Raw genomic sequence first — 26,678 nt, forward strand, 5'->3', positions numbered from 1 at the left:
CCTCTGATCTAGCAGACTTACTAAACACAAATACTGCGTTTGTAAATTATGTGTTGGAGTGGAGTGTGCCCCCTTGCTGTGGAGTGTGCCCCCTTGCTGTGGAGTGTGCCCCTGGCTGTGGAGTGTGCCCCCTGGCTGTGGAGTGTGCCCCTGGCTGTGGAGTGTGCCCCTGGCTGTGGAGTGTGCCCCCTGGCTGTGGAGTGTGCCCCTGGCTGTGGAGTGTGCCCCCTGGCTGTGGAATATGTGCCCCCTGGCTGTGGAGTGTGCCCCCTGGCTGTGGAGTGTGCCCCCTGGCTGTGGAGTGTGCCCCTTGCTGTGGAGTGTGCCCCTGGCTGTGGAGTGTGCCCCTTGCTGTGGAGTGTGCCCCTGGCTGTGGAGTGTGCCCCTGGCTGTGGAGTGTGCCCCTGGCTGTGGAGTGTGCCCCTGGCTGTGGAGTGTGCCCCTGGCTGTGGAGTGTGCCCCTGGCTGTGGAGTGTGCCCCTGGCTGTGGAGTGTGCCCCTGGCTGTCCGTAAATTTAAAAAAGAAAGAAAATTGTGTAATCTGATTTGGAATTTGATGTCTAGTATTCACTTTTACTTTGGAGTTTTTACTCAAGTATGACAATTGACTACTTTTCCCACCACTGTACTTAAGTCCATTTAAAACCAGATACTGTTGGACTTTTACTCAAGTAGTATTTTATTGGGTGGCATTCACTTTAACATGAGTCATTTTCTATTAAGTTAGCTATAGTTTAATTCAAGCATGAAAATGTAGTACTTTTTCCATCACTCGATATACCACAGGTAAAAAACTTGTTTCTCTATATGATATATAACTGCATTATTGTTGATATACAGTAGTTCTGTATAACACCCCTACCTTGTCACAATACAATTGATTGGCTCAAATGCAATCAGAAGATAAGAAATTCCACAAATTATCTTTTAAGAAGGCACAACTGATAATTTAAATGAATTCCAGGTGGCTGCCTCTGGAAGCTGGTTGAGAGAATGCCAAGAGTGTGCAAAGCTGTCATAAAGGCAAAGGGTGGCTATTTGAAGATTCTCAAATATAACATGTATTTTGATTTGTTTAACACTTTTTTGGTTACTACATGATTCCATTAGTGTTATTTCATAGTTTTGATGTCTTCACTATTATTCTACAATGTAGAAAAACCCTTGAATGAGTAGGTGTTCTAAAACTTTGGACCGGTAGTGTACAGCAGAATCTCCCCTGTACCATAGAGAGTGAACAGCCCTGAGCAGTACTATAAACCTACTAGCTATATACAGTACCACACTCCCTTCTGGCCTTATTGCTCAATTAATCAAACTCTGCTTTAATAAATTAAATCATAAATCAATCATAAATTAATCATGAAATAATCCTACACGGTTTAGTGTTCTCTGGTAACATGCCCTGACATTGGCCACTAGATGGCAGTATAACTATATTCTGTTGGAGGTAGAAAGCACTGTTCACCCTCTGCGCATCAAATAACATACTAAATGTTATTTCACATGCGCCAAATAAAACTGGTGTAGACCTTACAGTGAAATGTTTGGTTACAAACCCTTAACCAAACACAAGAAGAATAAAATAACATGCACAAAAACGGAGCAATATACAGGAAGTACAAGTACCAGATCAATGTGGAGCTATATACAGGAAGTACCAGTAGCAGATCAATGTGGAGCTATATACAGGAAGTACAAGTACCAGATCAATGTGGAGCTATATACAGGAAGTACCAGTAGTAGATCAATGTGGAGCTATATACAGGAAGTACCAGTAGCAGATCAATGTGGAGCTATATACAGGAAGTACAAGTACCAGATCAATGTGGAGCTATATACAGGAAGTACCAGTACCAGATCAATGTGGAGCTATATACAGGAAGTACAAGTACCAGATCAATGTGGAGCTATATACAGGAAGTACAAGTACCAGATCAATGTGGAGCTATATACAGGAAGTACAAGTACCAGATCAATGTGGAGCTATATACAGGAAGTACAAGTACCAGATCAATGTGGAGCTATTACAGGAAGTACAAGTACCAGATCAATGTGGAGCTATATACAGGAAGTACAAGTACCAGATCAATGTGGAGCTATATACAGGAAGTACAAGTACCAGATCAATGTGGAGCTATATACAGGGATTAGCAGTACCAGATCAATGTGGCGCTATACACAGGGAGTACCAGATCAATGTGGAGCTATATACAGGAAGTATCAGTACCAGATCAATGTGGGCTATATACAGGAAGTACCAATACCAGATCAATGTGGAGCTATATACAGGAAGTACCAGTACCAGATCAATGTGGGCTATATACAGGAAGTACCAATACCAGATCAATGTGGAGCTATATATATTTCAAGGCCTACCTTCAAACTCAGTGCCTCTTTACTTGACATCATGGGAAAATCAAAAGAAATCAGCCAAGATCACAGGAAAAAAATGGTAGACCTTCATCCTCGGGAGCAATTTCCAAATGCCTGAAGGTACCACGTTCATCTGTACAAACAATAGTACGCAAGTATAAACACCATGGGACCACGCAGCCATCATACCCCGCAGGAAGGAGACGCGTTCTGTCTCCTAGAGATGAATGTACTTTGGTGTGAAAAGTGCAAATCAATCCCAGAACAACAGCAAAGGACCTTGTGAAGATGCTGAAGGAAACAGGTACAGAAGTATCTATATCCACAGTAAAATGAGTCCTATATCGACATAACCTGAAAGGCCGCTCAGCAAGGAAGGAGACACTGCTCCAACACCGCCATCATAAAACAGACTACAGTTTGCAACTGCACATAGGGACAAAGATCGTACTTTTTGGAGAAATGTCCTCTGGTCTGATGAAACAAAAATAGGACTGTTTGGCCATAATGACCATCGTTATGTTTGGAGGAAAAAGGGGGAGGCTTGCAAGCTAAAGAACACCATCCCAACCGTGAAGCACAGGAATGGCAGCATCATGTTGTGGGGGTGCTTTGCTGCAGGAGGGACTGGTGCACTTCACAAAATAGATGGGATCATGAGGTAGGAAAATGATGTGGATATATTGAAGCAACATCTCAAGACATCAGTAAGTTAAAGCTTGGTCGGAAATGGGTCTTCCAAATGGACAATGACCCCAAGCATACTTCCAAAGTTGTGACAAAATGGCTTAAGGTCAAGGTAAGTCAAGGTATTGGAGTGGCCATCACAAAGCCCTGCCCTCAATCCCATAGAAAATGTGTGGGCAGAACTGAAAAAGTGTGTGCGAGCAAGGAGGACAACAAACCTGAATCGGTTACACCAGCTCTGTCAGGAGGAATGTGCCAAAATTCACCCAATTTATTGTGGGAAGCTTGTGGAAGGCTACCCAAAACATTTGACCCAAGTTAAACAATTTAAAGGCAAAGCTACCAAATACTAATTGAGTGTATTTAAACTTCTGACCCACTGGGAATGTGATGAAAGGAATAAAAGCTGAAATAAATCATTATCTCTACTATTATTCTGACATTTCACATTCTTAAAATAAAGTGGTGATCCTAACTGACCTAAGACAGGGGATTTTTACCAGGATTTAATGTCAGGAAGTGTGAAAAACTGAATTGAAATGTATTTGGCTGAGGTGTATGTAAACTTCCAATGTCAACTGTAATTGGGATGTACCCTACAGTGCTGTGACAACTAGACGAGGCAGAGCCACAGCATGGCTGGAACATGAAAGCACTTAACGAGACAACATGCCGCCAGGGACACTGTCCTGTTATATAAAAGGTAGCTAGCATAGCGCAAACAACAACAACACTGAGTAGAGTTGCTCAGGAGGATTAAACATCTTCCCTGTCTTATACTGTGCCAACCTTTTCTCTTACATCAGACTCTCAGAGAAAGGCAACAGAAAGTTCCACTCTGATATAAGGAAACCAAGACAACTTGAATATAAAGCAATTTGCAAAAGACAAAATGTCTGAATGCTGCGGAATGTTGTGGAAATTCATACACAGGGACACTCAAAGTCAATCTTAAATCAATAATTGTTTATTGTCAGTATGCTGGTTCCAACAAACTTGTCGGACAGGGCCACTGTGTCTCCAGAGCCCTCCTGTCTCAGCTTCCAGTATTTATGCTGCAGTAGTTTATGTGTCGGGGGGCTAGGGTCAGTCTTTTATATCTGGAGCATTTCTCCTGTCTTATCCAGTGTCCTGTGTGAATTTAAGTATGCTCTCTCTAATTCTCTCTTTCTTTTTTTCTCTCTCTCGGAGGACCTGAGCCCTAGGACCATGACTCAGGACCATGAGGACTCCTTGCTGTCCCCAGTCCACCTGGTCGTGCCGCTGCTCCAGTTTCAACTGTTCTGCCTGCGGCTATGGAACCCTGACCTGTTCACCGGACGTGCTACCTGTCCCAGACCTGCTGTTTTCAACTCTCTAGAGACAGCAGGAGCGGTAGAGATATTCTGAATGATCGGCTATGAAAAGCCAACTGACATTTACTCCTGAGGTGCTGACCTGTTGCACCCTCGACAACCACTGTTATTATTATTATTTGACCCTGCTGGTCATCTATGAACATTTGAACATCATGGCCATGTTCTGTTATAATCTCCACCTGGCACAGCCAGAAGAGGACTGGCCACCCCTCATAGCCTGGTTCCTCTAGGTTTCTTCCTAGGTTCTGGCCTTTCTAGGGAGTTTTTCATAGCCACCGTGCTTCTACACCTGCATTGCTTGCTGTTTGGGGTTTTAGGCTGGGTTTCTGTACAGCACTTTGAGATATCAGCATTTATAAATAAATGTCATTTTGATTTGACTTGATGCACCATAGTGAATGTCTGTCAGGAGCTCTAACGAGGCAGTCCCGTTAGTCCGCTTATATACTGACAAGTCATATTTGCATGATTTAGCTTATTCATAATTAATTCATCATTAACGTTTGCTTCAGTCATGTAACTGAACATGACTGGGTCATGCATGTGACAGACAAATAACTCATGAGGCTTCTTCTCTCTTAGCTGAGACCTTGAAACTGAGATATCCCTTTCTCTAAACAAGGTTGTGGGCGTACTGCCAAATTGCAGACACTGATAGTGAGGATTCACTCTATCAGTCACTTGCATGAACACAACAATTGGTTTACAGAAAAACAGAAACATAGAACATAGAAATTGGTAAATAGAAAAGGACCAACATAACATGTTCCATCACATGACAATAACTGTGCCTAGTGCCAGTACATTAACTCCAGGTATAGGGAATGAGAGCATGGCAGACTCTCTTCACTTTTGCAAGGTTAGGTTGGGGCATGCTGCAAGGTTAGGATAGGGGCATGCTACAAGGTTAGGTTAGAGCCATGCTATAAGGACAGGGGCATGCTACAAGGACAGGGGCATGCTACAAGGTTAGGTTGGGGGCATGCTACAAGGTTAGGTTAGAGTCATGCTACAAGGACAGGGGCATGCTACAAGGTTAGGTTGGGGGCATGCTACAAGGTTAGGTTAGAGCCATGCTACAAGGACAGGGGCATGCTACAAGGTTAGGTTAGAGCCATGCTACAAGGACAGGGGCATGCTACAAGGACAGGGGCATGCTACAAGGTTAGGTTAGAGCCATGCTACAAGGACAGGGGCATGCCACAAGGATAGGGACATGCTACAAGGTTAGGTTAGAGCCATGCTACAAGGACAGGGGCATGCTACAAGGACAGGGGCATGCTACAAGGTTAGGTTAGAGCCATGCTACAAGGACAGGGGAATGCTACAAGGTTAGTTTAGAGCCATGCTACAAGGACAGGGGCATGCTCCAAGGACAGGCATCAGAGATCTCAGGACAAGTCATGGTCTTTCTTCTCCCCCCTGTCAGGGTAGATGGTGGTGGCAGCCAGAGGAGGCTGGTGGGAGTAGCTATAGGAGAACGGGATCATTGTGGTTCACATATGTTTGATACCGCTCCATCTATTCCATTCCAGCCATTACAATGAGCCCATCCTCCTGTTACTCTTCCCACCAGCCTCCACTGGTGGCAGCCGAGCTGGATCCAACAAGAGCCTCTTTCATACAGTAGCTGCTAGTAGTCAGCCTGTTTCAGCTGTGCTGGAGGTAGCAGCCTATTCTCCAGGGTGGAGTATGGAGGGGTGGAGGAAGGAGGGGGAAGGGGGAAGTGAATGAGGAGATATCCCCGGTTGTGTCCCAAATGGCACCCTATTCCCTGTATAGTGTACTACCTTAGACCAGAGACCTGGAAATTCATAGACAGAGCTATGGATGCAAAGACTGACCATCCATGATATAAAAATGATAGTTTTAACCATGTTTTGAAGCTATATAGTGTTTGTTTACATTTACTTTGTTCACAAACATTGGTGTAAAACAATATTATATTTGGGGTTCTGATGGGGTAAGACAGTTGAACTAAGCTCATGAGGCAATTTATAAGTTATATTCTTGAAGAATCAATGGGTATAGTTAATTCCAAAAATGGATGTAGCAACTGCAGGTTGCCTCTTTAATGAAACCTACCAGGAAAACATTCAGGGAACCATAGTAAAATGTTCTCAGAACCTCCCTGCAACCTAAAAAAGTATTGTTCCCAGAACAGGATAACATTTTCACTTGTGTCTAATCGGTCAGGAAAATTATGGCTTCGTTCCCAGAACTAATGGGAAACAAAAAACACATGTTCCCACAACTTCCAAGAAACCAAATGTGCTCTCTGGGGTCTTATTCCAGAGCTTGCGAACTGTGTTATATACAACCTATTTCTGCCTTGTCTTCTGGTGTAAAGGTGACTGTAATACTCTTATTCCAGAGTCTGGGGGCTGTGTTATATACAACCTATATGATAAGGACAAGTCATGGTCCTTATCGAGATGGTTGTTGCATACCAAGCATCGTTCCTTCTACAGAATGTTATCCCGCATTGCTCTACCAACAGATACGGCATCTCCTGTTTCTCCATCTCCCTCTCCAGTGGCTTCTCTTCTTGTATCTCCTGTTTCTCCATCTCCCTCTCCAGTGGCTTCTCTTCTTGTATCTCCTGTTTCTCCATCTCCCTCTCCAGTGGCTTCTCTTCTTGTATCTCCTGTTTCTCCATCTCCCTCTCCAGTGGCTTCTCTTCTTGTATCTCCTGTTTCTCCATCTCCCTCTCCAGTGGCTTCTCTTCTTGTATCTCCTGTTTCTCCATCTCCCTCTCCAGTGGCTTCTCTTCTTGTATCTCCTGTTTCTCCATCTCCCTCTCCAGTGGCTTCTCTTCTTGTATCTCCTGTTTCTCCATCTCCCTCTCCAGTGGCTTCTCTTCTTGTATCTCCTGTTTCTCCATCTCCCTCTCCAGTGGCTTCTCTTCTTGTATCTCCTGTTTCTCCATCTCCCTCTCCAGTGGCTTCTCTTCTTGTATCTCCTGTTTCTCCATCTCCCTCTCCAGTGGCTTCTCTTCTTGTATCTCCTATTTCTCCATCTCCCTCTCCAGTGGCTTCTCTGTAAAGTCCCTTTTAGCATGCCCAAATATGTAAATATTAAATATGTAAATAATAGAGAGCTGCATAAAGCTCTAGTTATATTGTGTGGAAATTTGGGTTCCTATTTCACAGGATATATCCCATACAAGACCAGCCAACACTGTGTCACTAAGCACCAGCACTCAGTCATCTACCATAACAGGCTGAAGTAACAGGGGGCATCTTGGGAGCATATACTGCAATGTGTTATAGGTTAGAGATTCATCCCAAATGGTACACAATTCCCTATAGTCCACAACTTCTTTCCATTGTCCACTACTTTGACTACTATTGGCCCTTGTAAAAGTAGTGCACTACATAGGGAATAGATTCCCATTAGAAACGTAACCTAAGATAAGGGTGAGACGAGAGGATATGTTTGAGGTGTTCACTCAGTATGCTCTATGGCCCTATTTTCAGCCTATATCATTCCATTCTCTTGGCTTGAAAGATAATTGATTATTCAGGTCACAAAGGTATTGTTGGCCGAGTTATGTTGGAGGTATGTTATAGGTATGCTAGTGTTATGCTAGAGTTATGCTAGAGCTATGTTAGAGTTATGCTAGAGTTATGCTAGAGTTATGCTAGAGCTATGCTAGAGTTATGCTAGAGTTATGCTAGAGCTATGCTAGAGGTATGCTAGAGTTATGCTAGAGTTATGCTAGAGCTATGCTAGAGTTATGCTAGAGTTATGCTAGAGCTATGCTAGAGGTATGCTAGAGTTATGCTAGAGTTATGCTAGAGGTGTGCTAGAGCTATGCCAGAGTTATGCTAGAGTTATGCTAGAGGTGTGCTAGAGCTATGCCAGAGTTATGCTAGAGTTATGCTAGAGGTGTGCTAGAGCTATGCTAGAGTTATGCTAGAGTTATGCTAGAGGTGTGCTAGAGTTATGCTAGAGTTATGCTAGAGCTATGCTAGAGTTATGCTGGAGTTATGCTAGAGTTATGCTAGAGTTATGCTAAAGCTATGCTAGAGTTATGCTAGAGCTATGCTAGAGTTATGCTAGAGTTATGCTAGAGTTATGCTAGAGTTATGCTAGAGGTGTGCTAGAGGTATGCTAGAGTTATGCTCGAGTTATGCCAGAGGTGTGCTAGAGGTATGCTAGAGTTATGCTAGAGTTATGCTAGAGTTATGCTAGAGTTATGCTAGAGGTATGCTATAGTTATGCTAAAGCTATGCTAGAGTTATGCTAGAGCTATGCTAGAGTTATGCTAGAGTTATGCTAGAGTTATGCTAGAGGTGTGCTAGAGGTATGCTAGAGTTATGCTCGAGTTATGCCAGAGGTGTGCTAGAGGTATGCTAGAGTTATGCTAGAGGTATGCTATAGTTATGCTAGAGTTATGCTAGAGTTATGCTAGAGCTATGCTAGAGTTATGCTAGAGTTATGCTAGAGTTATGCTAAAGCTATGCTAGAGTTATGCTAGAGTTATGTTAGAGTTATGTTAGAGTTATGCTAGAGTTATGCTAGAGTTATGCCAGAGTTATGCTAGAGTTATGCCAGAGGTGTGCTAGAGGTATGCTAGAGTTATGCTCGAGTTATGCCAGAGGTGTGCTAGAGGTATGCTAGAGTTATGCTAGAGTTATGTTAGAGTTATGTTAGAGTTATGCTAGAGTTATGCTAGAGTTATGCCAGAGTTATGCTAGAGTTATGCTAGAGGTATGCTATAGTTATGCTAGAGTTATGCTAGAGCTATGCTAGAGGTATGCTAGAGTTATGCTAGAGGTGTGCTAGAGCTATGCCAGAGTTATGCTAGAGTTATGCTAGAGGTGTGCTAGAGCTATGCTAGAGTTATGCTAGAGTTATGCTAGAGTTATGCTATAGCTATGCTAGAGGTATGCTAGAGTTATGCTAGAGGTGTGCTAGAGCTATGCCAGAGTTATGCTAGAGTTATGCTAGAGGTGTGCTAGAGGTATGCCAGAGTTATGCTAGAGTTATGCTAGAGGTGTGCTAGAGCTATGCTAGAGTTATGCTAGAGTTATGCTAGAGTTATGCTAGAGGTGTGCTAGAGTTATGCTAGAGTTATGCTAGAGTTATGCTAGAGCTATGCTAGAGGTATGCTAGAGTTATGCTAGAGGTGTGCTAGAGCTATGCCAGAGTTATGCTAGAGTTATGCTAGAGGTGTGCTAGAGCTATGCTAGAGTTATGCTAGAGTTATGCTAGAGTTATGCTATAGCTATGCTAGAGGTATGCTAGAGTTATGCTAGAGGTGTGCTAGAGCTATGCCAGAGTTATGCTAGAGTTATGCTAGAGGTGTGCTAGAGGTATGCCAGAGTTATGCTAGAGTTATGCTAGAGGTGTGCTAGAGCTATGCTAGAGTTATGCTAGAGTTATGCTAGAGGTGTGCTAGAGTTATGCTAGAGTTATGCTAGAGTTATGCTAGAGCTATGCTAGAGGTATGCTAGAGTTATGCTAGAGGTGTGCTAGAGTTATGCCAGAGTTATGCTAGAGTTATGCTATAGGTGTGCTAGAGCTATGCCAGCGTTATGCTAGAGTTATGCTAGAGGTGTGCTAGAGGTGTGCTAGAGCTATGCCAGAGTTATGCTAGAGTTTTGCTAGAGGTGTGCTAGAGCTATGCCAGAGTTATGCTAGAGTTATGCTAGAGGTGTGCTAGAGCTATGCTAGAGTTATGCTAGAGTTATGCAAGAGTTATGCTAGAGTTATGCTAGGAGTTATGCTAGAGTTATGCTAGAGCTATGCTAGAGTTATGCTAGAGCTATGCTAGAGTTATGCTAGAGTTATGCTAGAGTTATGCTAGAGTTATGCTAGAGGTGTGCTAGAGTTATGCTAGAGTTATGCTAGAGTTATGCTAGAGTTATGCTAGAGCTATGCTAGAGATATGCTAGAGGTGTGCTAGAGTTATGCTAGAGCTATGCTAGAGGTGTGCTAGAGGTATGCTAGAGCCATGCTAGAGCTATGCTAGAGGATAGAAAAATTTGTTAGGTATGAATGTTTAAAATTATTTGCTTTAAAATGTTTGCTTTCTTTTTATCATTTCTAACCATCTTTCTTTTACTTCCCCTCTTTATTTCCTTCCTTCCTTCAAAAAAAAGATTTCCTCATTACAATGACATATTCATTACATGCTTATTACACCCACCTCCATGTCTACTATCCTTCTTGCCACAATACAATTCATAACACCACACTAAATTCATGATAATGTATGTAGTAGTGTGTGTGTGTCTGTGGATATACTGTCTCATACAGTAGGCATGTAGTGTGTTGTAGACACACACACATACACACACACATGGCAGAGCCTGTCTTGTGTAGTCCATGGATATGTCTGCTGCTCTAAACTATACATATATAATAATCCATTTACAGTAACATGTAATACTATTGTCAGAGCTGATTACACAATATCACTATGTTGTTTGTTCTGTGTCTATGTATACTGGGGCAAGTTGTCACCAGGTGAAGACTTGCCCCAAAGTCATTGAGACACCTTGCCCCAAACTGACATGTGTGCTAATGTTGGCTAAACGGTTAGCTCAAGATAGGACTGCAGCTAAAGTATCAAAAAGACACATTAAATGTCTCCTCTACTCAGTGCAAAATTGTATCATTTTAAACATTCATACCTAACAAATTTTTATTGCATAAAATTTAAAGTGACAATTTTTTGCTTTTGAAGGGGAAAGATAAGAACCTTGTGCTCACCTCAGATTAGAGTGACCTTGACCACATGTGAACAGGAAGTTGACCATAGAACATGTAGTCGCACAAAGTAGCTATTTGATTTTTGAGATAGCGCCTCTAGTGTTGAGGGTATGAACAGTTTGACAACTTACCCGTGTGACAACTTACCTCACTCTCCCCTGGGCTACTCAAGACTGTCGATAAAGGGTTTGGCTCGTGAGACCGCTTAGAAAAAAAATCTTAAATCACTGAAGCTTTGTTAAAAGATCAAGTTGAAGAGGAGCAAAACAGTGAGCTGACATTCCCTTTTTACCCATGTATTGTAGGCATGCCTACATTATTGTAGCCATGCTTTGGATGTGCGTAAAACCCTCCATGGATGTAGGCTACATGTGTCCATGCCCATCATGAAATGAGAGATGAGAACCTTAGTGAATACCGGAGAACCTCGTATTTAGAAGTCATTTAAATAACACATATGGAATCATGTAGTAACCAAAAATGTGTTAATAAACAAATATATTTGATATTTGAGATTCTTCAAAGTAGCCACCCTTTGCCTTGATGACAGCTTTGCAAACACTTGGCATTCTCTCAATCAGCTTCATGAGGTAGTCACCTGGAATGCATTTCAATTAACATGTGTGGCTTGTTAATTTGTGGAATTTCTTTCCTTAGTAATGCGTTTGAGCCAATAAGTTGTGTTGTTGTGTTAAATTTTTCTACATAAGACTGAATCAAGACGGTCGGTCACATATGTGGGAACTCCTTCAAGACCATTTGAAAAGCATTCCATTTGAAGCTGGTTGAGAGAATTCCAAGCGTGCGCAAAGCTGTCATCAAGGCAAAGGGTGGCTACTTTGAAGAATCTCAAATACTAAACATATTTGGAGTTGTTTAACACTTTTTGGTTACTACATGACTCCATATGTGTTATTTCATAGTTTGATGTCGTCAGTTATTCTACAATGTAGAAAATTGTACAAAATAAAGGAAAACCCTTGAATTAGTAGGTGTGTCCAAACTTTGACTGGTAATAAATATATATATGTATAATATATATACAGTATATATATATAATATATATAATTATTGCACTTTCTTATATCTCCTTGATATAGGACAGACACTTCAAAACCTTGTTCCTTGCCATTTATTTTTTGACTGTCTTTTCAGACATTTTGGAAGGTGTTATTCAATGCATTACTATGAGCTATAGTAGTAAATGCTATCGACCTTCTGATTTTGTCTCAGTATTCTAAAAGCATTCTTGGCAAATAAACAAGGTAGAATTACACCACTCCACAAGCCAAATAATATTCCTTATTGCCATGTACTGGACTGTAGCTAGAGTACAAGGTTCAGATTTGCAGTGAACAATTTCACGTCAGAAAAATAATGTAGAAAATCTGGCTTATGATTAGCCTCATATACATTATCTATTGGTATCCTTTTAATTAGGAGAACATATAGCTATTTCATCAATATGCAAATGATGTGTGAGTTTAGGACATAGAATTAATCTAAATATAATTTCAAAATGTACAAATAAATCTAACTTGTTTGTAAATGTTAGACATCTTAATAAGTAGGTGAACAACGGGTGATCAAAAAAAAGTCCATACCAGAAGTGGTCAAATTTGCTCCACTCCCTGATCTACTGGTTGAGTACACTTCTATTCCAGCCCAGCAATAATACACATTATTATCAACTCATTAGGATTGATACGTTGAATCAAATGTGTTAGTGCAGGGTGGGAAGAGAAGCCTGCACACCCAACATACCTCCATTGTATGTTGGGTAACAACAATTGCTAACATAAGTACATCCAAGAATGTGCCAGCAGTCTCTTGGGACATTCACTGGGATCTCTTCATCTGCAGACAGGCTTTCACAACTACCCCTATCTGAGGACAGACATCACAAAGAAACAGGCATCATCATATTACAACTAGACAGCCCTGACTATTATCTCTCTGTCTGTCTTCATAGGTTTCCCCTCTAGGGACTAAAACGGGAGAATATGTTCATAATGTCCTCCCACAACCTGCCCTGTCTAACTAATAAACCTACTTCCTTTTCCCGACAGCTGCATAACACCCTTTCACCCTCTTCATTTGCTGTTATCTACAAATGCATTTGGTGCATGAGTTTTTAATTTACAATGATGAATAGGCCTACATCAAGATAACAAGCTAATATGAAGTCAACCAGCTAATGATATTTCACTTAGCTATAGTATGTCAAGTTGGCTAGCTATTTATCCGAAACACAGTGGCCTGGTGTAGCTAGCCAGCTAGCTAATATATTTTTTTAAATGTCTAAATGTATTTACTTAGCTGAATAGGTTCACGCCTACACCCACGCCCACAGAGCAGACAATATTTTGGAGCGAAGAGAAGAGTTGTCAAGCGGAGGCACCACTTCTAGTCGAAACGTACCGTTACCGATATGAGGGAGTGACATGTGATCTTTCCCCCGGTATTCTGTCTGCTTTCGAACGACTTTGTATTTTACGTAAAGTTCTGGATAGGCTTATCTGCACACAAGGATGGAATCCATTGAAAGGACAGTGTGGTCAGATATCCAAGTGAAAGTTTGCGTTGTCATCCCTCTGAGATGAAGACTCGACTGACAGAAGAATTTCTACTCTATAACGGAGCAAGCAGCCTTTTGGATTTAGTCTGCAGCAGCTATTACGCGGCGCTGGACACCTGCACCCGACCTGGCCGAGACGGACGGCGTCTACGCCGCTGCCCTGGGAATAATAAAGCGCTCAGAAGCGCTTCTTGAACAGAATCAATTATCTCGGCAATCGTGAACAGTTGTCAATCTTACCTCCCCACGGGCAGTCCATTTATTGCGCTTTGTTGTGCAGTTCTGTAAATCGCGGACTGCAGATAGGCGATAATGGACCACGGGTTGATATTGCCATCGGACATCCGATGATATAGCCAAACATAGGCTAGGTGAGTATATCTCTTCTGTTTGCATTGTTTGTTTGTTTGCCTTTTGGAAAAATATGACCTTTTGGGATTTTGAAATTGTATTTAATTCTCATTGATATTTATTTAAAATTGTTATTATGGCAAATGGATTTTCATTTATTGTATAGTTGTATTTTTGTCAGAGAGCTTGTGTTTTAATCGGCTTTAAAAAAAAATCTTGTTAAAGTGCGCACTGACACATTGTAGCATGCCCTAGAATATCATTGTGCTTGGAAATCGACTATTTATTTCCTTAGCGCACTGCAGTAGGCTACAACAATGTGTTGAATTGATTCAACAATTATAGCTGCGCGGATATTCTATTTGGGTCAGTCTGGTGACTTTAGTGGAGACTGGCGCATGAGGAACGGTCCTAACACTAGGGAATTGTCTGGACTAGCTCTGGTCCCGGGCGTCCAGGGGGTTCGTAGAGGATAGTAGAAGAACGCGCACTAACGCCCTGGACCAGAGATACAGTGCCTTCAGAAAGTATTCAAACCCCTTTACTTTTTCAACATTTTGCTGCCTGAATTTAACATTGTTGTCACTTGTTTTGGTCACCTACACCCCATAATGTCAAAGTAGAATTGTTTTTCGACATTTTTACAAATTAATGTATTGAGTCAATAAGTATTCAACCCCTTTGTTATGGCAAGCCTAAATAAGTTCAGGAGTAAAAATGTGCTTAACAAGTCACATAATAAGATGCAGGGACTCGCTCTGTGTGCAATAATAGTGTTTAACATGATGTTTGAATGACTACCTCATTAATCTCTGTACCCCACACATTTTATTTGTATTTTTTTTTATTTAACATTTATTTAACTAGGCAAGTCAGTTAAGAACAAATTCTTATTTACAATGATGGCCTACCCCGGCCAAACTCTAACCCGGACAACGCTGGGCCAATTGTGCGCCGCCCAATGGGACTCCCAATCACGGCCGGTTGTGATACAGCCTGGAATCAAACTAGGGTCTGTAGTGATGTCTCTAGCTCTGAGATGCAGTGCCTTAGACCTCTGCACCACTCAGGAGCCATACAATTATCTGTACGGTCCCTCAGTCAAGCAGTGAATTCCAAACACATATTAAATCACAGGGAGGGAGGTTTTCCAATGCCTCTCAAAGAAACCGCTCAGGGGATTCACCGGGCCAGTGGCGACTTTAAAGTGGACCTGACAGCATTTTAGCAACATGAAATGTTGTCAGGGGTTGCAGCAGCACCCTCAGAACCCCTCCTTCCCGCGGCTATGATGAGGGGGAAAAGTTGGTCACTCACCAACTCCTCCAATGACACGACATCCTCCCAGCACCTAGCTAGCTAGGTAGCTAGCTAACGTTAGGCTTCCGTGTTTTTTAGCTTGCTAAATAAATAGCTACATAAATAGGTACGCAAGCCTATTAGCTACATTATGACTGACTTGTGATCATTTCCCTTGCTAGTTTGATTGTATTGACATTCTCAACCTTAGTTATATTCGTCCGTTTTTGTCCAGAATATTGAGTCATTGAAACTGAAATATTGCATCCCGAATGGAGGCAGCAGACATTGTACCAGAGCAGCCGTGATGTACAACCTGATAGCAACATTTTTTGGACTACCAAGAAAGGTATTTGTGAATTATATCCATCTATTCTGCCAACATGGAATTTTGAGTCAAATAGAATCTATTTTTAAAACCGCTTCTAACCATGTGTATGTGACCAATAACATTTGATATGATGATTTTGATTTGATAAAGTTGATTTTGCAGCATAAACTGCAAATTTGATATAAATTTACTGATATCACTCTCTGATAAATTTACTGATATTATGGTTGTCTGTTGGTTTCATATTTGCAAAGTAGTTCAAATGCTCTCAATTCCACTTTAAAACAGTTCGAGTTTAATGGCTGTGATAGGAGAAAACTGAGAATGGATCAACAACTTTTCAATTACTCCACAATTCAAATCCAACACAACTCTTCATATTTTAAAGCATGGTGGTAGCTACATCATGTTATGGGTATGCTTGTCATCAACAAGGACAAGGGAGTTCTTTATGATAACAAGAAATAGAATAGAGCTAAATGCAGGCAAAATCTTAGGAGGAAAACCTGGTTCAGACACTGGTAGATAAATTCACCTTTCACCAGAACAATAACCTAAAACACAATACCCCATATAGACTGGAGTTGCTTACCAAGATGACTTTGAATGTTTCTGAGTGGCTAAGTTACAGTTTTGACTTAAATGGGTTTGAAAATCTATGGCAAGACTTGAAAATGGCTGTCTAGCAATGAGCCACAACCAAATTGACAGAGCATGAAGGACTTAAAAAATAACAATGTACAAATATTGTACAATCCAGGTATGAAAACTCTTAGAGACCCAGAAATACTCAAACCTGTAATCGCATCCAAAAGTGATTCTAACATGTATTGACATAGGGGTGAGAATACATGTAAATGAGATATTTCTGTATTTTATTTTCACTTTGTCATTATGGGGTATTATGTGTGTGTATATGGGTGAGAGAGAAAAAATCTTTGTCATCCATTTTGAATTCATGCTGTAACACAACAAAATGTGGAATAAGTCAAAGGGTGTGGGGTCTGAAGGCGCTGTATGTATTGATATGCTTGTGCAAATAGCCGTCTGGTGGGACGCAGGTGCACAGGTCTGCTTGACAGGACATTGGCAAATATAAATGTTTCAGATAGAACTATACAAATGTTTTCAAAGTTTAAGTAGGCTATTTGCTTTTTTTATTCACAACATCATAAATGTTTGCTGTTCTTGTTTTGCAGATAATGGCAATGCCATCATGGGAATTTGAATAGTGTCAGCATCAACTGGAAAAAAGTTTGTCTCTAAATTCAACTAAACTTAAAGAGTTAAACAGGAGAGAACTGTGCCTCCATCTCACCTCTGTCCAAATCTGACCTCACAAAGCCAGTATAATAGATCACGGAATCACCATGGGTGCAGTACTGTCACTGTCCCCTGCATCCAGGAAGAATAGCTACTGCGACACGCGCCCCGATTCGCTCAACCACTACCCGAGCCTGAGCAGCCGATCGCTCAACACTCAGAAAGACCACAACGGTGGCCTGAAACGGGGCCAGTCAATCTTCCTCCCGGCGCTCACCTGGAAACGCCTGGTTGCCACCACCAAGAAACGAGGGGGTTCTAAAAAATGTTCTGGGGGTTCTGGGTTGCTCGGAGACCCCCTCAACAACAACAACATTTACCAGAAGGACCCGGTGTTACATCTCAACCAGGAGAATGTCAAGAAGTCTCTATCCTGTGCCAACCTCTCTAGCTACAACAGGCCAGCGGGACTAGGCCTGGGGATAGGCTTTGGCCAGGGGCACTGTGGCTATGAGATGGGCATTAAGCCCCAGCAGCTACCCTCCGTCATAAAAGTGCCCCATAAAGGAATGGGCGCTTCGTCCCCCAAGCGCGTCATCATCCAGGCGTCCACTAGTGAACTCCTCCGCTGCCTGGGTGAGTTCCTGTGTGGCCGCTGCTACCGGCTGAAACACCTCTCCCCTGCGGACCCAGTGCTGTGGGTGCGGTCGGTGGACCGGTCTCTACTCCTCCAGGGTTGGCAGGATCAGGCCTTCGTGACGCCAGCCAACGTCGTGTTTGTCTACATGCTGTGTCGAAATGTGGTGGATGGGGACCTGGTGTCGTCGGAGCACGAACTTCAGGCCACACTGCTCACCTGCCTCTACCTGTCCTATTCCTACATGGGCAATGAGATCTCCTATCCACTGAAGCCTTTCTTGGTGGAGGCTGGCAAAGATGCGTTTTGGGACCGATGCCTTGCCATCATCGACGCCACTAGCACCAAGATGCTACGCATCAACGCCGATCCCCACTTCTTCACCCACGTGTTTGCCGAGCTTAAGAGTGAGGGGGGCTGCGGCCCACAGGACTACAGCCGAGTGCTGGACTGGTGAGAGGAGGGGTAGAGGGGTACAACCCCCCAAATCCCCATCCCCCTTCCCCTATCTGCCAAACATTTCCCCCTCCTGTCCCCTACATCCAAGCATGTAACACAGGGGGGAAGAAACCTACTGGCCTATCATGACTGCGGTCTGTATGGTCACTGACACGGTTGGATATTCCATCAGCTGCTTGTCATGCCCCCCCATGGTATTCAAATCTTACCTTATGAGGTCCGGAGCCTGCTGGTTTTCTGTTCTACCTGATAATTAATTGTACCCACCTGGTGTCCCGGTTGTAAACCAGTCCCTAATTCGAAGGGGCTTTGAGGTCCAGAGTTGAGTTGCAAGGTGTTATTTTATATCAAGTAGAGGTCGACCGATTATGATTTTTCAACGCCGATACCGATAATTGGATGACCAAAAAATGCCAATCGGACGATTTTTATTTATTTATTTATTTGTGATCATGACAATTACAACAATACTGAATGAACACTTTTATTTTAACTTAATATAATATATCAATAAAATCAATTTAGCCTCAAATAAATAATGAAACATGTTCAATTTGGTTTAAATAATGCAAAAACAAAGTGTTGGAGAAGAAAGTAAAAGTGTAATATGTGTCATGTAAGAAAGCTAACGTTTCAGTTCCTTGCTCAGAACATGAGAACATATGATGGTTCCTTTTAACACGAGTCTTCAACATTCCCAGGTAAGAAGTTTTAGGTTGTAGTTATTATAGGAATTTATAGGACTATTTCTCTCTATACCATTTATATTTCATTAACCTTTGACTATTGTATGTTCTTATAGGCACTTTAGTATTGCCAGTTAACAGTATAGCTTCCGTCCCTCTCCTCGCCCCTACCTGGGCTCGAACCAGGAACACATCGACAACAGTCACCCTCGAAGCATCATTACCCATCGCTCCACAAAAGCCGCAGCAAGGCGAACAACTACTTCAAGGTCTCAGAGCGAGTGACGTCACTGATTTAAATGCTATTAGTGCGCACCCCGCTAACTAGCTAGCCATTTCACATCGGTTACACCGGCCTAATCTCGGGAGTTGATAGGCTTGAAGTCATAAACAGCGCAATGCTTGAAGCACAGCCAAGAGCTGCTGGCAAGCACACAAAAGTGCTGTTTGAATGAATGCTTACGAGCCTGCTGCTGCCTACCATCGCTCATTCAGACTGCTCTATCAAATCATAGACTTAATTATAACATAATAACACACAAAAATACGAGCCTTAGGTCATTAATATAGTCAAATCTTGAAACTATCATTTCGAAAACAAAATGTTTATTCTTTCAGTGAAATACGGAACCGTTCCGTATTTTATCTAACTGGTGGCATCCCTAAGTCTAAATATTCCTGTTACATTGCACAACCTTCAATGTTATGTTATGTTATAATTACATAAAATTCTAGAAAATTAGTTCACAACGAGCCAGGCGGCCCAAACTGTTGCATATATCCTGACTCTGTGTGCAATGAACGCAAGAGAAGTGACACAATTTCCCTAGTTCAATATTGCCCGCTAACCTGGATTTCTTTTAACGAAATATGCAGTACTTCTGTGTATTGATTTTAAGAAAGGCATTGATGTTTATGGTTAGGTACATTTGTGCAACGATTGTGTTTTTTTCTCAAATGCGCTTTTGTTAAATCATCCCCCGTTTGGCGAAGTTGATTGTCTTTGTCAGGAAGAAAGTCTTCACACAGTTCTCAACGAGCCAGGCGGCCCAAACTGCTGCATATATCCTGACTCTTTTGCACAGAACGCAAGAGAAGTGACACAATTTCCCTAGTTACAAGAAATTCAAGTTAGCAGGCAATATTAACTAAATATGCAGGTTTAAAAATATATACTTGTGTATTGATTTTAAGAAAGGCGTTGATGTTTATGGTTAGGTACACATTGGTGCAACGATGGTGTTTTTTTCGCGAATGCTTTTGTTAAATCAACCGTTTGGCGAAGTAGGCTGTGATTCAATGATAAATTAACAGGCACCGCATCAATTACATGCAACGCAAGACAAGCTAGATAAACTAGTAATATCATCAACCATGTGTAGTTAACTAGTGATTATGTTAAGATGGATTGTTTTTTATAAGATATGTTTAATACTAGCTAGCACCTTACCGTGGCTCCTTGCTGCACTCGCATAACGCAGTCTCCTCGTGGAATGCAATGTATAATCAGACATGAATGGTGTCTTAAAAATGCTGATTACCGATTGTTATGAAAACTTGAAATTGGCCCTAATTAATCGGCCATTCCGATTAATCGGTCGACCTCTAATCCAAGACCCTACTTTATCCTACTATGAGCCATCCATATTACAACAGGGGGAACTGTTCCCCTAAGACACAATTAGAATTCAACATGTGTCATCAATGGGGTTGATGTCTTATGTTGTGTTTTCAACACAAACCCTTCTATGTTACGGAAGACTCACCTGATTTTACTTGAATGACCTTTTAGCTCACCTGTCCTTGATGACCCCACTCTCACCTCTTGATGACCCCACTCTCACCTCTTGATGACCCCACTCTCACCTCTTGATGACCCCACTCTCACCTCTTGATGACCCCACTCTCACCTCTTGAGTCTCAGTGAGCTGGAGGAACAGAAATAGAAATCCTCCCATGTCCCCCCTCTCCCCTCTCTCCCCCCTACCCTGTCCCCCCTCTCACCCCTCCCCTCTCCCTCCACCCCCCCTGTCCCCCCCTGTCCCCCCTCTCATTAACAACCCAAGGGAATGGCATTTTATCAACAGCGTTGTTACCTAGAAGATCAGGGACATCATTACTTATAAATAGATGACTTTGATAGAACTCAACAGACTCAAATATTTCCTAAATAGTGCACTATTTTTGACTAGAGTCCATAGGTCAAAAGTAGGGCACTACATAAGGATTACAGTTTCATTTGGAATGCCTGATGGGTGCAGGACCATTTGTCCCTAACTCTCCAGCTATCATTTCATCTAAGGGGTCTCCTGGTGGAAGCAAAGTATGCCCTTATTTTGGTGTGTGTGTGTGTGTGTGAGTGTGTGTGTGTGTATTGTGCATTGGGCATCAGTGAGGGTCATCAGCTGTTTAACCCCGTCAGTCCTTTGTTCCCTGGCTGTGCCTGTCATCAGGGCACCTGCTCGCTGCTGCTGTAATATCAACGAGATTACCTTTCCTCCTTCGCACTGCCCTTCTTCCTCTAGCCCCACCACCTCCATCCACCTCTGTCCCCCACTCCTCCCTTCTTCCTCTAGCCCCACCCCCTCCATCCACCTCTGTCCCCCACTCCTCCCTTCTTCCTCTAGCCCCACCCCCTCCATCCACCTCTGTCCCCCACTCCTCCCTTCTTCCTCTAGCCCCACGCCCTCCATCCACCTCTGTCCCCCACTCCTCCCTTCTTCCTCTAGGCCCACCACCTCCATCCACCTCTGTCCCCCAGTCCTCCCTTCTTCCTCTAGCCCCACCCCCTCCATCTATCTCAGACAGACAGACAGAGACACACAAGTCCTCGGCCGGCATGAAGCAGCTTCTAGGGACCCTGACAGTGTCTCAAATTGTAAATCTATAATGTTTATAGTATTACTTTTTATTACCAGGGCATTTAGGGTAGTGCACTATGTAGGGAATAGGGTCCCATTTGGGACACATACAATAGGCTTGTTGTTTACCTCTTTACAACATGAACCCTTTCACACGTTTGAATCTAAATCGTGTGTTAATGTGTTTGTGTGTGTCAGTCAGGACTAGACCAGAAGACAGAGGGTTGTGTTTTCACTGTCTACAAGCTGTGCCCATACACATCTATTTATCTTGGTGTTCTGTCTGTAGGGGTGACAGGGATTAGGTTATACACTATAATGTCTGTAGGGGGGATATGGATTACATGTGGGTCATAGTAATAAAGTTTTGCTTCCACCAGGAGATTTCTAGTTAAATCCTGTACTCCTAATGTTATATTATTGCATATTTCAGAGAAATCGTGATGTTTCATGACTGTGTATGACCTTAGAGCCATATCCCGATCCGCCCCGTACAGTTTACAGCTATGGGACTACCCCGTTGTCCATGACAACCACAAGCTCACTGAATGGCGGTAGTTTATGGAGTTGTAGTGTTGAGACACGGAGGCTCTGTAGACGATTCAGTTTAATTCTGTTTGTTATGTCATTATAACGTGACTGCCTCCTTGACCCTGTCCACCCTCACCTTAAGGAGATCACCCCTTATCTCGTTTACCTCCACCAACCCAAACAAATCCTTGAGCTGGATCCTATTCCTGTTCCTCCAATCTTATTCCTAAACGGGACCTTTCACTCTGCTTTCAACCAATCATATCATACTACTCAACACAAACTGTGACTGTCTGTCCAATCAAACACCTCATTAGAACCCTGGAACTCGGTTGAACTCCTTCACTACAAATGGACTTAATATGGAGCCTCAAACCAGGAAGATAACAGGAGACTTGAACCCTACGTCTATTCTATGAATTACATGAATGGGAAATGGAAATCAAGTAGAAACTATTGTACCTTCCAGAATATTTGAGCTGGGTCAGACCTTAGTTAGGCCTAATGTGAGTTTTGGTTTTGGGGGAATATGAGGCGAGGTCAGTCTATGTTACCATTGCTCTGTGAGTTGTGGTGAACTTGTTATATCAGTGTGTTTTTGCTGCTACAGTATGTATGAACACACCTATGACAGTCTGTCTAAAGTGCAGACTTAACGTTATAGTTCAAATGACAAAATGACATATTGGTTTGAACTCTCCTTTTTAAAGGAAGAAGAACATTGTATTGTGTAAATATGTTGCTGTGTGACCAAATGAACCGACTGCAGGAAAACTTATTTTTTTTTTTTTTTTTAAACACGTCATGTCTAGCTACAGTAGTGGCCTGCCTGCCTGCCTGCCTGCCTGCCTGCCTGCCTGCCAGATAGATAGACTAGGTGGTCTATTCAATCAGATCAGCTTCAGCCAACATCTGCACAGCGGTTGTATTGACGGTGGAACTGCGTCAGGGCTGTCAAATACACAAATGGCTCCCGGCATTATATCTAAAGAGGACATTGCCATTGTTTGCACGGAGTCGCATTAACAGAAATCCACATGTGGCCTTGTTGGAACACGGAAATGTGAGATGTAATCTACACCTCCATTAGGATGATAGATGTAATCTACACCTCCGTTAGGATGATAGATGTAATCTACACCTCCTTTAGGATGATAGATGTAATCTACAGGATGATAGATGTAATCTACACCTCCATTAGGATGATAGATGTAATCTACAGGATGATAGATGTAATCTACACCTCCTTTAGGATGATAGATGTAATCTACAGGATGATAGATGTAATCTACTCCTCCACTAGGATGATAGATGTAATCTACAGGATGATAGATGTAGTCTACAGGATGATAGATGTAATCTACTCCTCCTTTAGGATGTTAGATGTAATCTACACCTCCGTTAGGATGATAGATGTCATCTACACCTCCGTTAGGATGATAGATGTAATCTACTCCTCCATTGGGATGATAGATGTAATCTACAGGATGATCCGTAATCTACAGGATGATAGATGTCATCTACTCCTCCATTAGGATGATAGATGTCATCTACACCTCCATTGGGATGATAGATGTAATCTACTCCTCCATTAGGATGATAGATGTAATCTACACCTCCTTTAGGATGATAGATGTAATCTACACCTCCTTTAGGATGATAGATGTAATCTACTCCTCCTTTAGGATGATAGATGTAATCTACACCTCCTTTAGGATGATAGATGTAATCTACACCTCCATTAGGATGATAGATGTAATCTACTCCTCCATTAGGATGATAGATGTAATCTACTCCTCCTTTAGGATGATAGATGTAATCTACTCCTCCATTAGGATGATAGATGTAATCTACTCCTCCATTAGGATGATAGATGTAATCTACTCCTCCATTAGGATGATAGATGTAATCTACTCCTCCATTAGGATGATAGATGTAATCTACTCCTCCATTAGGATGATAGATGTAATCTACTCCTCCTTTAGGATGATAGATGTAATCTACTCCTCCTTTAGGATGATAGATGTCATCTACACCTCCATTGGGATGATAGAAACCTTCATTATTTATATTTTGATTTATTTAACTAGAGCAAACCAGGACAACGCTGGGCCAATTGTGCGCCGCCCTGTGTGACTCCCAATCACGGCCAGTTGTGATACAGCCTGGAATCGAAGCAGGGTCTGTAGTGACGCCTCCAGCATTGAGATGCAATGCCTTAGACTGCTGTGCCACTCTGTCTAATTATTTCTATACAGCCTACAGTTTTCTCGTTCTGAAATTCTAAAGTGAATGGGGCTGATGTGGCTTCGCAAGAGCAGCTGCTCACCGATTTGACAGCTCCGACGCAGTTCCGCCTCCAACACCTTCGAAACATCCGCTATGCGAGTGTCTGCTATCGCCGGGCAACGCTTTGCTCTGGTCAAATCTAAGCTTTATTTTGTTTTGATCAGCACAACGATGATGTGTTTTCTCCTGCATTTTATTCCCTTAACTTAAATCAGTTTCATCCCTAGTCGCGGGAGAAGATTTGATGTCAAATACTATTCGTTTGTAAATTATGTCATGAGGACTGTTTATAATTATAACTGCAACTTTGAAGTATTATTGTCTTTGTGGATGTTATCTTACTGAATGACAGAGACAGGGAATCTACAGTACCGGTACTCTTATTTTGTTTTGATGAACCTTTCTCTTTAACATCCAGAAGCGTGTGAAATCATGTGGGGAAATCACCACCGCTACGTCTCAGCTACGTCTCAGCTACATCTCAGCTACGTCTCAGCTACATCTCAGCTACGTCTCAGCTACGTCTCAGCTATGTCTCAGCTACATCTCAGCTACGTCTCAGCTACGTCTCCGCTACGTCTCCGCTACGTCTTCGCTACGTCTCAGCTACGTCTCAGTGCTCTAGAACACTAGAGCCCAGACACAGCTATTGACACCTCACCGTCTCAACATGGTAGATGTGATAAAAGTTCTGCTATAATTGCTGTCATTGTGATGGTTAGTTGGGTCAGGAGGGAGGATGATGAGTTTAAGAGGCTGGGGATGTATCCTAAATGGCACCCTATTCCCTAATAGTGCACTACTTTTGACCATGGTCCTTCTGTGGCTCAGTTGGTAGAGCATGGCGCTTGTAACGCCAGGGTAGTGGGTTCGATTCCCGGGACCACCCATACGTAGAATGTATGCACACATGGACTGTAAGTCGCTTTGGATAAAAGCGTCAGCTAAATGGCATATATTATTATATTATATATTACCATGGTACTATGGGGAATAGGGTGCCATTTAGGATGCATCCCTAGTCTTCTATAGGAAGGAATTGTCTCAAATTCGTGCCTGTCTCACTTTCTTTCATGAGGATCTTGTGAAACAGGTGAGTAAATCTTCTCACGGCAACATCACAAAGACAAAAGCACGGCCATGTTGTAAAGGTTGCAGTGTGTATATTAAATGATGAATCAATGGTGAAGCCTTGTCCCGAGTGGCGCAGTGGTCTGAGGCACTGCATCTCAGTGCAAGACGCGTCACTACAGTTCCTGGTTCGAATCCAGGTTGAATCACATCCGGTCGTGATTGGTAGTCGCACAGGGCCACGCAAAACTGTCCCTGTCCGGGTTTGACCGCGGCAGGCCGTCATTGTAAGTAAGAATTTGTTCTTAACTGACCTGTCTTGTTAAATAAAAACAAATGGGATTAATGGTGAAGCCTCATCAATGCAACAATGGGATGAATTGCAACGCAAAAGGAAGTCATTTTTAGAGGTTGGAACAAGCAGCTCTGGTCCTCACCCTCAGTGACTGTATGTGTTAACCAGCAACACTGCATCTCATTCACGTCTCAGATCATTTCCAAGGCTGCATTATACTTCTGTTGGATAATCTATCAAAGGAAAATAGTCTTAGAACAAAACCTAAACAAAAAGATTTGTCTAAATGATCAGTACATTGAGTTACCAATGTTGCCAACCCTATCACAGACCTGTAATCCTTCAGGTCTCTCACAGACCTGTAATCCTTCAGGTCTCTCACAGAGCTGTAATCCTTCAGGTCTCTCACAGAGCTGTAATCCTTCAGGTCTCTCACAGAGCTGTAATCCTTCAGGTCTCTCACAGAGCTGTAATCCTTCAGGTCTCTCACAGAGCTGTAATCCTTCAGACTCTCACAGAGCTGTAATCCTTCAGGTCTCTCACAGAGCTGTAATCCTTCAGACTCTCACAGACCTGTAATCCTTCAGGTCTCTCACAGAGCTGTAATCCTTCAGGTCTCTCACAGAGCTGTAATCCTTCAGGTCTCTCACAGAGCTGTAATCCTTCAGGAGCTGTAATCCTTCAGGTCTCTCACAGAGCTGTAATCCTTCAGGTCTCTCACAGAGCTGTAATCCTTCAGGTCTCTCACAGAGCTGTAATCCTTCAGGTCTCTCACAGAGCTGTAATCCTTCAGGTCTCTCACAGAGCTGTAAATCAGAGCTGTAATCAGACTCTCACAGAGCTGTAATCCTTCAGACTGTCACAGAGCTGTAATCCTTCAGGT

The 26,678-nt window shown here is 42.5% G+C and overlaps 1 protein-coding gene across 1 annotated transcript; it reads left to right on the plus strand.

Annotated features, from left to right (window-relative positions):
* The first annotated feature begins 13,246 nt into the window (after window positions 1-13,246).
* Window positions 13,247-18,242, plus strand: LOC118371392 (cyclin-dependent kinase 5 activator 1-like). The gene is made up of 2 exons (XM_035756812.2): window positions 13,247-14,093; window positions 16,903-18,242. Exon 2 carries the CDS (start codon window positions 17,074-17,076, stop codon window positions 18,058-18,060), a length of 987 nt encoding a protein of 328 aa, XP_035612705.1. The 5' UTR covers window positions 13,247-14,093; window positions 16,903-17,073; the 3' UTR covers window positions 18,061-18,242.
* The last annotated feature ends 8,436 nt before the right edge of the window (window positions 18,243-26,678 follow it).

The sequence above is a fragment of the Oncorhynchus keta genome, chromosome 20 (assembly GCF_023373465.1).
Source record: "Oncorhynchus keta strain PuntledgeMale-10-30-2019 chromosome 20, Oket_V2, whole genome shotgun sequence".
Classification (NCBI taxonomy): domain Eukaryota; kingdom Metazoa; phylum Chordata; class Actinopteri; order Salmoniformes; family Salmonidae; genus Oncorhynchus; species Oncorhynchus keta.

Coding starts and splice junctions, on each gene's coding strand:
- LOC118371392 (XM_035756812.2), top strand. CDS start 17,074: ATGGGTGCAGTACTGTCACTGTCCCCTGCATCCAGGAAGAATAGCTAC.